Here is a 13,566-nt window from a genome sequence, read left to right on the forward strand (position 1 = left end):
ATGGATGTCCTACTGCAGAGCTTAAGTCATCATGTGAAAATGCTGCTTTGGAAGCCTTTATCAGATTAATACTTTTTCATCATAACTGTGTGCTTAATCTAATTGTTATGTATCATATTTTGTGAAATGTTTTCCATTCCCAACTTTTTCCATAGAATGGCTCTTCATTTATAATTATAGAAGGTCAAGGGTAAGAAATATAATAAAGGTAGTTCCATAGGCCTTTTGAGGCTGTAGGGGCAGTGGGTTGTTATCCAATGTGTCTGAGGGCACAATATTGGAAGGTTGAGCCCATCCATCTCTCTTGACTGCCTCTTAACTCCCCAGGTGAAGCTAAGTGCTCATTTTTACATCTGAGTGAAGATCCAGAGGTTTTCCCAAGGACACAATGTCTAGCCAGAAGGCAAACCCATGACCTTGATTTCCTGTCTACTAGCCTACCCACTCAGCCATTTCACCAACCTGGCAAAAATCACTTTCAATGTTGGCGGTTGAATGACTAAGAAAGAGAATGCTCTCCACAGCAATTATTTCGACCTAGTTTTTAAGCCATCTATCAAATTTGATTTAATGGCGGAGGGTTGCTTTTCATTCTTGCCCTTTTCAATCTTCCCCTGGTAGTTTTCTAATCTGTAAATCCTACAACACCTGCGCAGCCTGTAAAACAATGGCCTTACTTATAGAGCCCTGACACTCCCATTTATCAAACATTGTTCAAGCCTGACATGATGCTGGTATTAATCAATATCTGTCTACTTTACTGACTAACTGACTGCTCCACTTATTCATGTCTACCTCTGGTGGAATTTCTCTGCTTTCTGATGAGGCCTTGTCTGTACGTTACTTTGAAGAACATCACACACATTGAATATGATCGGTCTCTTTTTTTACCATCCTTGTTGTCTTTGTTCAAAGTAACTATTACATTCTTTCTTGCCTTATCCAAGAAGAGAAAGATTCATCTTCAGCATTCATTTTTGTTCTCCTTTTGTTGTCCACTCACTCACTCACTCTCACTCACTGATCAATCACTCACTCACTCACTCACTCACTTACTCACTCATGCACTCCTTGATTCATTCAATAATCCACTCACTCAGTCTTTCACTCACTCACTCACTCACTCAGTCAGTCAAGCACTCTCACTCACTTACTCATTCATTCAATCATCCACTCATTCAGTCTTTCACTCACTCACTCACTCACTCACTCACTCACTCACTCAACCAATCACCCACCCACCCACTCACCCACCCACTCACCCATCCATCTGCTCATCCATCCCCTTCCCTTACCCTGCCCTCTGATGGAGCCATATCAGCTGTAATGACGTTCATGGCTGTAGTTTTCCCTGCACCATTGGGCCCCAGCAGGCCAAACACCTCCCCAGACTCCACCCCCAGGGTCAGCTGACTCACGGCAGTCTTGTACTGTTCTTCCTTTGTCTTCTTAAACAACTTGAAGCCACCATCTTTGGGGAACGTCTTGGTCAGGTTCTGGAGTGTCACAACAGGTGGCTAAGGAGGTGAAAAAGGCAAGAAAAACTCTTAAATCACAATGTGTCCTTTGTAGCTTGTAGCATTATTGCGTGTTTGAATATGATACAGCCAATGACTCTTTACGATCCATATATACCCATATTTGACTTCAACAATGACATACGATGTTCCAAAGAAGAAATTCTATTACATCAGTTAAGCTGTATAACAAAAGAATGTCCAGGATGGGCTACAGCAGCATTACAGCTACAGTATAGCTCATTAATCTTCTTTTACAGTATTATGTAATTGCTTATGATGCAAAGGTAAGCCATTATAATTATGACAACCACCTTGCCATAATTTGAACCTGACAGGACTTGGCTGACTCTGTGTCGCTCTTTGACGATGTCGTCATCCTCCTTCCCAGTGTCCACAGTAGAGAATGTGTTGTAGGAGGGGTTGGTGAAAGAATCCAGCAGCTCATGTGACTTCCTGGATTTCTGAGACCCACATCTAAAGTATGGACAAAAAACATTGTCCTGAGATATCCTGGTGCCGAGAGTCCCTCTAGCATAGCAAACATGAACTGCAACAAAGATTTGACAATGCCTAAGATAACAGCTATCAAGCTACAATACTGGCATGTAACACAAGGAAATGATGGTTATAGTCTTTTGCCAGATTGGTGTCAATTGATTCTTACCAGAAATTGCCATGGATACAGGTAAACAAGCATAACACCACAGTATGGACTTTACCCAGTGCACAGAGTCTCTTGTTTTTTGAAGCCAAAAAACAAGAAAGTAGATTGGTGTACTGATGTATTGGTATTGCTGAAAGACTATTTCTTCTACCACTCACCTACAGATATCCACAGGGTCTCCTCCAGTACTCCTGACATCCAAGAATCTCAGGAGAAAGTACAGCGGCACACATCCCAGCAACAACTAACATCACAGCAGCAACATTAGTGTAATCAGCATATGGTAGTAAGCAAGAGAAGAAAAATGCATCTTCTTCAGTCTTTCATCAACCTGATGACATTAGTCCCATATTTTGTAGAATATGTGTAATAATAAACCAAGTTGAGGGTGCTTGCCATCACTGGACCTTTTGATCAGACACAAGCATAGGACCTTAAGTTTTTAAAAAATGTTCTAAAAAAAACTTTTTTGAACTCACAGACACATAGCAGATGGGGATGTTGCTGGACCATTCAAAATAGTCTGAGAACGTCAAAGGCCGTCCAACTATGGCATAACTTCTGTGCAGCTGGAAAATAAAAATAACACTTGTTTTTCACACATTGCACATGATCTATTTTCTCTGAGTCAGCAATACAATGTAGTCAGCAATACAACATAAATATTTTTCATTTCAATATATTCCTGAGTCACAAATTGCAGGGACGTATTATGAATCTAATACAACAGAAGAGAAAGAGAAGAATGAAAGGGATTGTAGAAGTACAATGAATAAGCCAAGAAATAAAGAACAAGAGAGAAAGGAAGAAAGTAATTGAACTGGCTTACCCTGTCAATGTAGTACAGACCACCAAATATGGCATATGAGGGGTCAATGATGGCAAAGACATGGTGGACGATGGAGGCTACGTCTGGCTTCTGTGCCAACAGGTCAATGGGCCACACCACAAAGTAAGGAATAAAGGCAACCTGGATAGAAAAATAGATAATTTTTGTCACCTCTATTTACATTTTTCGACTGTAAAATGGGGAAAGATGATACTGGAAGTATTCCAACTATCACTTTTGACAGAGATTAAAGAATCTATCAATTTTTTTATGATTAAAAAAACTGTAGTGATACTACTGGAATTCTAAAGTATGGAATCATAGTGTACACATCTTTACTACATACATGTGTAGATATATGAATCTAATTTCTTCAGGTAGGTCATTGATTGGCTTTCCTCCATACACAGTAGGTCAAAAACACAATGGAAACACTTACCAGTTGCAGAACTCCCGGCCAGACACTCTGACAGGTTTCAAACTTGTCGAACATGAAGGATCCACAGAAGGTCAACAGCAGCTGGTTTGGAATGTACAGCAGGCAGATCAGGGCCAAGGACAGCATTGCACCTGGGCTGCTCAGGGTTTCCAGCTGGGTGGGAAACAGACAGCAAAGGTTTTTGACATAGCATTTCTGTACAACAGAGAAATTAGCACTGTTGATAGCTCAGGGTTTCCAGTTGATCGGGAATTATTGTGGCATTTCTGCGCAACAGAAAATTCAGTACCAAGGACAGCATCATGGCTACACGGTTCAGGATGTCCAGGAAACAGACATTAAAGGTTAATTAATAATTAATATGGCATTTTTGTACAGCGGAGAAATAAGCACTGGCAAGAGAATTATCTACAACAGCTCAGCCTTTCCAGTATTTCAGAAAATAGTTGCCAGTGGTTATTAATGTGGCGTTTCTGAACAACAGAGAATTCAGAACCAAGGACAGCATCATGCCTATACAGTTCAGGTTGTATAGTTGCACAGGAAACAGACATCAAAGGAGGGAAATCCTCACTGAGGCGAGCATAATTTTTGGCTACCTCGTGTGATATTTCTGTACAATCTGAGAAATCAGCTTCAATGACATCATTCATGGATTGCTTAGGGTGTCCATTCAGTAAACAGATGAATGTTAATGTGATGTTACTGTACAACAGACAAATCAGTACCAAGGACAGTATCATTCCTGCATAGCTCAGGCTGTCCGGTACTGTACGAAACAGATATCAATCATTCCAATATGACATTTCTGTACAACAGACAAATTAGCACCAAGGACAGTATCATTCCTGTTCAAGTCATGCTGTCCAGTACTGCAGAAAACAGATATCAATCATTGTCAATGTGATATTTCTGTACAACAGATAATTCAGCACCAAGGACAGTATCATTCCTGTTCAACACAGGCTGTACAGCACTGCAGAAAACCATCCACTTGCTGTACAGATCAAATCAGCACCAATTACAGGACCACCATTCTCTTTTGATAACACCAGTTGGGGCATCTTCTCTGGGTAGTTTTAAAGAACGCTTGCAGATAGATGTGCAAAAGTTAGGGGTAACGAGTTGTTCGGTGTAATATAACCAACTGCTGCCGCGCCACGTGCCTGCAAAGCTGGTGTGTTACGCCAAACGGCGGTTATACCGGCTATATAGATACAGATACACTCCTAAGGCTTACATGTAACATGTTTCCAGTTAAAGCAATCACTCCAACATACAGCATAAATCCTTCTGATGTCGCACTCACCTGCAGTGCAGCAATGATGATAAGGGTACACATTGCAGGGATGGCAAACAGAATGGCATCAAACAGGAATATAGATCCCCAGTACATGTTGGATGTCACTCCAGACACCCGAAGCTGGGCACGAGCCTTTACCTGGAATCACAGGATAAAGTCAAAATGACAGTTACCCAAGCAACTAGATGGATTTTTTTTAACAGTCAGACCTTTCAGGTAGCGTCTACTACCTTTTGTCAGTGGCTGAGAAGGAGTGTAGTCCTACAGGAATTTAACTACAAATGTTGGACTATCTTAGTCACTAACATTTGACTGTTTACAAAAGCAATCGAGTTGCTTGAACAGTTGTTATCTTGTGATCTTATTACCTGCATGTTTAACCTTCATCAACACAAAACATACTGATGGAATTGTGCATTATGAGCTGAACTACTGAAATATTTGCATGACTGAGCTCCAAGTAACTGCATTTTCATTCTTGTTGGAACGGTTGGTTTGGTTGTCTTGACTGCAAAGACATGTCTTAAAATTATATGACAGCAAAAGAATGATTTCAAAATTACCATAAACAGAAGTTTGTATCACATATGATAATATACTAGTACTGACCTCTTTGTCCTTCACAATGTCCATTGCAAAGCCTGCTGGGAGTATAACCAATGTGAAGCCAAGGACCATAAGAATGCCAAAGGCTCCATTAAAATTTATCTGTAGAAACATAAGAAAAAACACATTTAAGTCATACTTCTAAACTAGATAATCATTAGGAATAATTATGATTATAGATAAGCTTATGATAATTTGACCTGGGTAAAAAGGCATTGCAGCACAGATAGGCTATCAAAATATCATTATCATTATTAGCCTCAAGTGTGAAAAAAAAAACTAATTTCATAAACATTTGAATAGTCAAACACACAAAAACCTACTGTTGGGTTGACTTCTGGAAAGGGCTGAGCTGCAGTCCTGATCACTGTACCAGAGGGGGCACTTCCGTTGCTTTGCACAGCCAATCCATATATGGCATTACTTAAAATGTTAAGCAGAACTGGTATGGAGTGGATGGCTGAGTCATTGTAGAGTGCCACAAAGGATGCTTCAATAGCCTGCAGAAACACAAAGAGATAAAGTATGGACTTTAGATAGTTGTCCTGGTACATTATTTGGTATCGTTATGTATTTTTCAGATACCTGTTATTACGGGACAGGTATATGATTTGGATTAATGAATAAGACCTCATAAAAGTTTGATTTTTCATGTATACAGAAGAGAATACTGTTACCTGTGTGGAAATGTTCAGGCCCTGCACATCCACTGCTAACATGTGAGGTGCAGTATGGGTCAGGTTGTCCAATGACCCCTGGACAGAGCTGAAGCCTTGGCTCTTAAAGTTCACCAACAGATGATCCAGGTTTGACCCTGTCAATTATATGGACATTGCAGTCTTACCAGTGGTGGATTAATGTCAAATCTCATTAAAAATGCACTCTTTTATGCAAGAGAAAAAAAAGTTCTAAAAATAAATATTCATGGAGAAACAACTTTTCTCAAATTATCATGGAAGCTCATCTATGTTGGGATTAACCATAGTACAATGCTAACTTTCTTCCAATACAAAGGTATACACGGATCAATATTTCCAAAGACCACTACCACCTTCTTCTATATTAATACTGATGACCATCGCTTCAGAACGTAAACTCACAAGAATACAGACATGTGATCTTATTACCATGTGATCTTGCATATATGTGACATCAGCAATTGGTCAAACGTGCCAGGAAGTTTATAAGGCCCACTTTTCTCAAGTTCCTTTCTACTTTTCTAACAAAAGAGTGACCTTTCACTATGAACATTTTGGTTGCAATTTTGGGCCATTAGTGCCTCAAGATTGCTGTCCTCTAGATTGTCCCGTTTGGCAACATTTTTGGTTTATGTTTTTTGGACGTTACAAACCTGTGCTATTCTGGTAGAGTAACGAATCTGCAGAAGACTGAGGACCAGTTCTTCCCCTCAAGTAGAGCCCAGGACTAAGGTCCAGTCTGGTTGGGTTTGAGGCACCCTGGACACCGCTGGGGAGAACTTTGAGGAGGACCACCCCAATGACAAGGAAAATGATTGGCATAACCAATCGAAAAAAGATGGCAGCCTTATTCCTGTAAATGAATGGAAGAATTCATTCTAAAGGAAAGGTAACACTAATGACAACACTTCTTATTTTGCCTAAGACTCCCTCATAAAACATCTTAATGCAGCAACACTAATCCCTGGGGTATGCACACTTCAGATATTCAGGACCTGGTGTATTCTTGAGAATGCCTGACAACTTTCAATGTGGGGGTCATAGGGTACCGGACAGATTTATGAGACTTGATGTTGCAGTATATAAAATGTAAGAATGGTTGCTTGCTTTTACTGCAATGCTACTGTGCCTCTGAAAATTTGATCAAGCAAACAATCATATAATGTTTGGTTCAAATGTCTACGGAAACAAGAAGAAGACATCATCAAAAGGACCAACATACAGCTACACTTCTTCATTTCTGTACAAATATGAAACAGTCTACTGGAAGATGTAATCACGGTACTGAATGTAAGCTCCTTCAAGTCAAGATTTGACAAGCATAAGGAGTCCCACCATGTAGTCTTCAACTACATGTACACTTAGCACTGGATGATCCAGATAGGCCAACAATGACAATCAACATTACTGAATAAAATGAGTGGCCAAAACTAGAGCCAAAAGCTCCTACATACCTTATCTACTCTACTCTGCTCTACAGAAGTTACAACTACATCTTCATAACTACAGAACTGGATAATGCTTTGACCCTGATATATACCTGATATTGTTGATAAAATACACCCGAAACATTGCAAGCAGTCTGCGCTTGGTCAGCTCCGTGTCTGTGTAGAGTTCATACCCTTCCTGTGGGCTGAGGTGGGGGGTCTGGATGTTCACTTCACTCATCATATCTGCATCCAAACTAGTAGATGTCACAGAACCTTTAACAAATATACATCAATTTGGTATTAGCAAAAGATTTCCGAACCCCACAGGAAGTTTTTTCTATCAGGGAACAAGTGTTGACTGTAGCGTTTATGCAACTGTATTGTATTCCACTTACTAAGTGAACTTTCATCTAAACATCTAGAATGAAAGTAAAGGAATAAACTCATTGGTTGACTACTTAATTATCTTCATGTACAAAAATTTATGTTCATCTCCACGTATGGGTGGATGGTGATACAACAACAAATATACTCTTGTCACAGAACTCCAATGGTAATCAAATAAAGACAACACCAAAAAGGATAGTACAAAGTTAAACAATTACAAACACAATGGCTACCTTATTCATATATATGCTTCCTCTGCAGTGCATAATTTTGTTACAGCTACACACTGAAGTTGGACTCAGCTTTTAAACATTTTTCTCACAGACTTACTCATATCTAACTGATGAACCTCTTTAACAAAGAGCTCAGTAATTTCTTCTAACAATTTCATAAAAAGCCATTATATAATGATTGTTTCAGACCTGATACTGTCCCATTGAGTGATTTCTTGTCCTCCATGTTTACATCATCTCTCAGTTTCAGAAACACTTCCTCCAAGGTTGTCATGGAGACACCGTAGTTCTGAATGCCAAGGTCATCAGCGCTGCTGTCTTTGGTCTCAAGGTCAGCAAACAAAGCTGCAAGGATGCATTAAAAAGGGAATACTGTAACATCAAGCATGTCTTATACTGTAAAGTATACTTGATTATCTTGAAATATCATAATATGATATTCAAGGGTTATGATATGATATTGGAGAAAAACTACAGGGATTTAAAAATGCTGTCACTACAGAACAAATAAAACGAAAGTGATCTAGATCCAGTGTTAACTCAATAAAGAGCTAGTCTTCCACTGGTGGTGGCAGAGAGGACAGACGCTATATACATTGTACAGTATTTACAGGTTCATTGTATCGGGGAAAATTTCAACAAGCACAATGAACATAATGAACAGTGGACCATGACATAACGTCCTGTCCAAAGGACTGCAACCACTTCTGGTAGTGTGCATGTCGGGTGAGCGACACAGCCGGAATCAAACTCACGGCTTCTACTTCTAGTTCCAGAGGCAGGACCGCTAACGACTGGATTACGGGAACTACGCTCACTACCTTAACAGTAGTCAGCAACCACTCTAGAGACTGTGTAAAAATGGTTGTTGAGGACAGGCTGTTGCTCAGGACAGGGTCCAAGATAAGGTACGTATTCTCTAGCTTTGAACATGATGAGCACCCATTTACCCACCAGCAAACCTGTCCACTCTGTGGAGAGGCAGCGTGTAGGACAACTCCAGCGCATGGGAGCGGACCAGCGAGGCCTCTGGTATATGACTCTGTATCATCTCTGTCACCCCAGCAGTGTTGCACCTTGGTGTGGTCACAATCCTGGCAAGGAAGGGATAGTTCAGACTGAGAGGTGGGCATGCTATAGCCAAAAGTCAGGTTTCCCCTTTGGGCCTGGTCACATTCCTCACATAATTGTCATACTAAACCATAAAACCGAGGACTTTTTCGTTCATGTGTCTCCGTAAATTTGCTGAGAGGACAGAAGAGACTCGGGACCTATAATGTGGCTGGATACCAGGCTACATGTGTCATACAAAATTTGCCTTTCTTCTGATAAAAAAGACTGTGAAAGTTTACGATCCTTGTTGGCAGTTAGTTCTGTCTCTGCCTATTTTGAAATTTGATGAATGTGCCAGCCAGCATCTCTTGTAGTACTTATTGCCAAGATACATGTATGATGTGTAAGAAAACCAGAAAGGGAAGGAGACCATGAAGGAAAGAAAAGATGTCTACCTACCCCAGGTGATAGCCAACCCCAAATCGGTTCTTCAGGAAGAGGGACGAACCTGCACACCTGAGGGTTCCCTTGGAGATGATAGCCTTACGATCTGAAAGATATTTCACATAAAACACATTCCTGTCAACTCTGTTACACTCTGTTATACAATCTATGCCTATTCATGAAACAGTAGGCAATGTTAAATCCCTGCAATGATACAAAGTTTTAAATCACAACTCTTTTAACTACTTTTGTATATGAGATCCCTTCATATCATGCATGATACTGTTTAATTGATTTCTTCATATTACCACGTTTATCTATGTAGAGAAACAGACAAACTTCTGGTCTAAAGTACCCATGCAAATGGCGACCATGATCAAAGGTTTATAATTGAATGATGCATCAATCATGTATATGAACAACATGGAAGGTAAAAAAAGAATATTTGTCATATTCCATATTCAATGCTTATACTACAAGTATAACGAGATATACATTGTACAGTTCTAACTGGAGATACATGTATATTGCAACAACAGTCTCCTTTGATTAACCATTGGACAGAATAGAAGGTTATATGAAACCTTAACTCAATGGATTATAGGAAATTAAGGTTAAACCAGCCTGTTGAAATTTGATACCCCTGACCTGCCAGAATGTCAGCTTCATCCATGAAGTGCGTTGTCAGGACGATGACCTTCCCTTGCCTCTTCCTCTTCAGCAATGTCCATATATGGCGTCGTGAGTAAGGGTCCATCCCACTCGTTGGCTCATCCAAGAAGATGACCTATAATTGGTAAAATTTGAATCAAGAATTCTACCAATTTTGTAAATCAAATCATAAAATATTAGTGACATCATATAATATGTATCCTCTGAGCCTGATTTTCCTTTCAAGCTTTTAAGATTTCCCTCCTCAATTATGTAAATCAGGACCTTATTTGCATAATTTGCATTTTATTAGATTAATCTATACATGAGCTACTTGCATACAAAATATCATGGGTATCTGTCTTTCCTTTGCTCTATTATATATCCTCATTGAAAGATTTTATCAAGATTTCGACAAAAATAACCCCAAAGTTCAAGAGCAAGCTGTCAGCAATCTATACTTCTTCTCCCTTACATCAAAAGCTATCTGCCACCGAACGAATCAAGACGATAGCATGTACAAGACAAAAGATACAAATGCAGGAAGTTGTGCTGCAGTACCAAGGCCATAAACCAGGGGGGCCAAAATCAAGCTTAATCTTCATCTTCCCAAGACCTACCCACATACCAAATACATGTATCATTACAGTCCATCCAGAGGTTCCTACATGTATGTTATGCTGACTACAAATATCTGAAAACACACACATGCATTGAGGACACACAGACAGACTTCCATTTTTCATTGAAGTAATGATGCACCCACACAATGTAATGTTGCATGTACCTTTGGGTCTCCAATCATAGCTATCCCTACACAGAGCTTCCTCTTCTGTCCACCGCTCAGGTTCACAGAATGGACGTCTGCCTGCTTCTCCAGATCAATTTCCCTTAGGAGTTTCTCAGTCTGGAAAAAAACAGTTGTAACAGTTTAACGCTGGTATAATTCACCTTTATCCGTATAGTAACCTATATCCGTTGCTTTTGATAACAGGGTATGTAGTGATATCATGTCAACTGGTGGTGGTTCCAAGCTGCAATATCCTGAAAATATTGCAATTCTAAACCAACCTGCCTCGACTCAATATCTGTTCATACCCTGTTTTAGAAACAATGGAAATAGGTTACCCAACGAATAAAGGTGAATTAACGTTAATAATTAATTTACATTTCTCCTTGACATATCAATAAGGGTCATTGCCAGAGACAAAAATATCTAATTTACTTCAATCGTGCCTGCCAAATGTGTGTTTTGATGTAACAGTTACAGTTTTACAATAACAAAGTGAGTTGCATGTTGGGGGGTTACAGACTTCAGACAAACTTTGACCCAGTGCTGACGTCACACGTGCATAAAAATCAAATGTCTGCATGACAGGTTAGATAGCTAAGGAAGACTGAGTGATTCCATTGAAAATTACAATGAAAAATTCCTTGAGTTAGAGAAAACCTTCATTTTTTCATTATGTTGCATCAATCTGTACCTCAGAATCCACCAGCTCCTCAGGAATGCCCTTCACACCAGCAAAGAACCTGAGATGCTCTCTAGCAGTCAGTTTGTCAAACAGGATGTTCTGCTGTGGGCAGAGTCCCGTCATTCTGCGGATCCCCTGCATCTCGTTGGGTTTGGTCACATGATGGCCAAAAATGGTGGCAGTACCAGAAGTGGGAGGGAGTAACCCTGTTAGAGCGTTAACAAGAGTGGTCTTTCCTGCACCGTTGTGTCCCAGGAGGGCAGTAATCTGGTCCTCGTAGATGTCAAACGATATTCCTAAATGAGAGTTGAGAACATTGTTACATGTACTGTAAGCATTACAACTGTCTTTATTTTCAGTTTTAGTCAAGCTAAGACCACCAATCCATCTATTCTCTTTGTTCACATTGTATCTGTTATAATTATTGACTAAGGTGATTATTTAGATAACATTACGAAAACAGAGGGTAGAGAGGAAATTTACATACATTGTATGGCTGTATTCGCTGGCCATGAGTATACCACAGCATAAACCTGGTTCTCAAGCTGTGTTTTCCTAGAGTTGTTTTTCCAGTTAAGCACATTTCTCTAAAATTTAAGAACCAATTAATCAAAGAAGTGTGGGCTACTTTTAACTCTTATTTCAATCTTCATGGAAGAGAACTTAAAATCAAAAGGCTCAAAGGTCCTCCAACGTTTAAAGAATTAACGACATTCAAAAGCATATCTACAGCCAAAGACTGCCAAAAGGGAACAACAAAACTATGAAGAACAGATTCTGAAGAAAACTATGTGACTACTTGAAGGATGATATTACCATTAACGGCCACCACATCTTCATCAACTTCCCCTGTCTTCTTCTTAAACACCTTCTGGAGCTTTTCAATTCTGTGAACATCATCAAACCTTTGTAAACTTGTAAGGAATGAATTGAAATCAAACATAAAAACATTAGTTACATGCAACTCATTGTGAGCCATAACAAATTCTTTCCTTTCAAGTAATTCCTTCAATTTCCTGTCATATGATGCTTGACATCAAACATTTGTCAAGTAAAAAGGCTTAAATCAAAACAATTTGTCATTACTAATAAGCAGTGTTGATAAGTTGGAGTTCACCAGGGCTTTTATTTCATACACATCAGAGCTCTTATTTCATTTCACCATCCACACAGAGGTGAACATACCTGTCCCATATGCTGAACACCATCTGCACACAAACACGCCTGTCCTTGGTGCTGAACACCTTCCACACAAAACACACCTGTCCTTGGTGCTGAACACCTTCCACACAAAACACACCTGTCCTTGGTGCTGAACACCTTTCACACAAAACACACCTGTCCTTGGTGCTGAACACCTTCCCCACAAAACACACCTGTCCTTGGTGCTGAACACCTTCCATACAAAACACACCTGTCCTTGGTGCTGAACACCTTCCACAAAAAACACACCTGTCCTTGGTGCTGAACACCTTCCACACAAAACACACCTGTCCTTGGTGCTGAACACCTTTCACACAAAACACACCTGTCCTTGGTGCTGAACACCTTCCACACAAAACACACCTGTCCTTGGTGCTGAACACCTTCCACACAAAACACACCTGTCCTTGGTGCTGAACACCTTCCACACAAAACACACCTGTCCTTGGTGCTGAACACCTTTCACACAAAACACACCTGTCCTTGGTGCTGAACACCTTTCACACAAAACACACCTGTCCTTGGTGCTGAACACCTTTCACACAAAACACACCTGTCCTCGGTGCTGAACACCTTCCACACAAAACACACCTGTCCTTGGTGCTGAACACTTTCCACACACAAACATGGC

At 40.0% G+C, this 13,566-nt stretch overlaps 1 protein-coding gene across 1 annotated transcript in view; it reads right to left on the reverse strand.

Annotated features, from left to right (window-relative positions):
- Positions 1-13,566, reverse strand: part of LOC118430177 (ATP-binding cassette sub-family A member 5-like) — a 35,140-nt gene that overhangs the window by 16,253 nt on the left and 5,321 nt on the right. The window contains exons 8-26 of the mRNA XM_035840886.1: positions 12,549-12,619; positions 11,742-12,028; positions 11,045-11,164; positions 10,255-10,393; positions 9,622-9,712; positions 9,064-9,203; positions 8,299-8,454; positions 7,600-7,762; positions 6,713-6,912; positions 6,039-6,175; positions 5,685-5,861; positions 5,365-5,463; positions 4,762-4,893; positions 3,453-3,605; positions 3,014-3,154; positions 2,664-2,753; positions 2,343-2,428; positions 1,832-1,994; positions 1,296-1,517 (exon numbers count right to left, since the gene is read on the reverse strand). Coding sequence (XP_035696779.1) covers positions 1,296-1,517; positions 1,832-1,994; positions 2,343-2,428; positions 2,664-2,753; positions 3,014-3,154; positions 3,453-3,605; positions 4,762-4,893; positions 5,365-5,463; positions 5,685-5,861; positions 6,039-6,175; positions 6,713-6,912; positions 7,600-7,762; positions 8,299-8,454; positions 9,064-9,203; positions 9,622-9,712; positions 10,255-10,393; positions 11,045-11,164; positions 11,742-12,028; positions 12,549-12,619 — 2,767 coding nt within the window. The remainder of the gene's footprint in view (positions 1-1,295; positions 1,518-1,831; positions 1,995-2,342; positions 2,429-2,663; positions 2,754-3,013; positions 3,155-3,452; positions 3,606-4,761; positions 4,894-5,364; positions 5,464-5,684; positions 5,862-6,038; positions 6,176-6,712; positions 6,913-7,599; positions 7,763-8,298; positions 8,455-9,063; positions 9,204-9,621; positions 9,713-10,254; positions 10,394-11,044; positions 11,165-11,741; positions 12,029-12,548; positions 12,620-13,566) is intronic.

The sequence above is a fragment of the Branchiostoma floridae genome, chromosome 14 (assembly GCF_000003815.2).
Source record: "Branchiostoma floridae strain S238N-H82 chromosome 14, Bfl_VNyyK, whole genome shotgun sequence".
NCBI classification, from domain to species: Eukaryota; Metazoa; Chordata; class Leptocardii; order Amphioxiformes; family Branchiostomatidae; genus Branchiostoma; species Branchiostoma floridae.